The sequence below is a fragment of the Phytophthora parasitica genome (genome assembly GCF_000247585.1).
Source record: "Phytophthora parasitica INRA-310 unplaced genomic scaffold supercont2.147, whole genome shotgun sequence".
Lineage (NCBI taxonomy): Eukaryota > Oomycota > Peronosporomycetes > Peronosporales > Peronosporaceae > Phytophthora > Phytophthora nicotianae.
In genome coordinates, this window is record NW_008649133.1 from 3,710 (window position 1) to 5,903 (window position 2,194).

At 47.2% G+C, this 2,194-nt stretch overlaps 1 protein-coding gene across 1 annotated transcript; it reads left to right on the forward strand.

The window, feature by feature from the left end:
• Positions 1-31: 31 nt before the first annotated feature.
• PPTG_24661 (hypothetical protein) lies at positions 32-2,102 on the forward strand (the record flags this gene model as incomplete). The annotated part of the gene is made up of 4 exons (XM_008918148.1): positions 32-297; positions 409-1,249; positions 1,327-1,928; positions 2,057-2,102. The coding sequence occupies 4 exons, from the start codon at positions 32-34 to the stop codon at positions 2,100-2,102; spliced, it is 1,755 nt and encodes a 584-aa protein (XP_008916396.1).
• Between the last annotated feature and the right edge of the window lie 92 nt (positions 2,103-2,194).

The window sequence follows — 2,194 nt, forward strand, 5'->3', positions numbered from 1 at the left end:
TGGACCCGCTGGTTGGTGTCGTGTCGAAGGAATGCTGACTGTTGGTGCCAAGAGGTCACGAATCTACGATTACCTGCTGGAGCATGACGAAAACGTCATCCAGAGCCACATGGACAATCTGGCGAGAGTCCATGCATCATCTGTTTCGAACGCGGACGATAACGACGCTACAGCAAGGGAGATTGCAGTTTTCCAGGTGGCTGACCCTGAAAACGTTTCGACTGTGTCCGAGACGCCCTGTGGAGAGACGAGAGTGTTATCACTCGTGTCAAAGCACATGCGTCGCGTTTACAGCAGGTTCAGTGAGCTTCTACTCGTCGACTGCAGTCACAAGACCAACAGATTTGTTGTTGAGATATGTCCAGGATTAATCATGTACTGACCAGGATTTTACATGATTATTTACAGATACAACTATCAGCTTCTCACGTTCATGACAATGAACAAATTTGGTGAGGGAACAGTCGTTCAGCAGTCGCTGATTGAGGCTAACGGCGATTGGCATATGGAGAGGGCCGTAGAACACTTCAAACGCTCGCATCCTACGCGGATTCATCTGCTACGAGTCATTGTCGTGGACAAAAACTTAAACGAGATTCGCGTGTTGGAATCGAAATTTCCGGAGGCCAGAATCCTGATCTGTCACTTTCACGATATCAAGTATCTTAAGGAAATGAGGGCCAAGCCAGAATTTGGGAAGATTTCGTCAGATGATGCTAGCCAGGTTGACGGAGCTATTCACAAGATGGTCTACGCAGTCTGTGAGGATATTTACAAGGCGGCGCACAACGCTTTGGAAGGTATTTGTCAGCGCGTTGGTCTATATGGATTTTATGAGTATTTCCAGAAGAACTGGGACTCGTGCCAAGACCGATGGGTATACTACCTACGTGCGAAGCTACCTCACTTCAAGAATCACACTAATAATCGACTGGAAAGCTTTTTTGGAAAGTTGAAGGATGGTGTGGATGGATCAATGAGCATGGCGATGTGTGTGAAAGCACTTGTCGCCCACGACCGCCGCGTGTCGAACGAATACCAATATCGACTCTCTCGTATTGGTCGCTTCGTTAACAGTTCGTACGACGAAGAGATGACAACGGTTTTACACTTCAAAACCCATTACGTTGCCCAGCAAATCGAACAGCAGTATGCTACAGCGCTTGCAAAAGCGGAAACGTACAATTACGTGGATGATTCTGACGGAGGTGATTTCGTGGTTGTCAACGGAGTATTCTCTGAACACAAGGTGAATTGTTGAAGAAGGTCAAGCAATTCTGTTATGAGCATTTCACTGATGCTGATCAAGGTTCTGCAAAAAACAAGTTGAGGACTCAATTCGAACGCTACAGAGAGGCAGTGAGGGCTACCCACCTTATTGCCAATGAAATGGCGGACATTGAGGACGAAACAGAATTCGACGAAATGCTACAGGTTGTCTTGGACCAGTGGCGTAATGTCCGCCAACGGAAAAGGACTTCTAACATAAAGGGTGACGAAGATGGCAGCGCTGACTCTGACGAACAGGGAGGGGATTGTGACGTGGTTAATGACGATCAAGTCAAGGCTGAGTTTGGTCTCATTTCCAGTGAAGAGGATGGAGATGACGACGTGAAGGGGACCAGGGAAGATGGAGCAGAAAGCAAAGACGAAAAAGATCATGAAGGGATAGCTGTGAATATCCGTCTGAATCCTAAAGCGAAGAAGGTGGGCAGACCCCCCAAAAAGAAGAAAGCTTCCAGTGCTGGTGAAAAGAAGGACCGAAAATGGTTTGAAGCTGCGGAATCAGGCCGAAAGATTGCTGGTGAAGTGACCCTAACAGCTTTACTCAATTCTCTGGATCACGAAAAGCCAGGCCTCGAGGAGACGCAAAGGAGGTTATCTGGTGTACTCGTGAAACACGGAGATACAGAGAAGAAAAAACCGAAGTACAAAATCATGAAGAATCCTGTTCTGATCCTGGATCCATTCTTTATCCTCCCCAATAAGCTTCTTGACGCCTGCGTGAAACTCCTACCTGTCAGGAATACTGTGGCGAGTGCAATATCTATTAAAGATTCGCAGTCAAGTCAAACGTCGAGTCCACAGAGAGCTACTGGTAAAGAAGGTGTGGAAACGTTGATCATCAAGGACGTGGGGAGTTTTTCTCGTCGCCAAATTGAGACTTTTAAGCGCGTCCAGAACCTGAAGGATG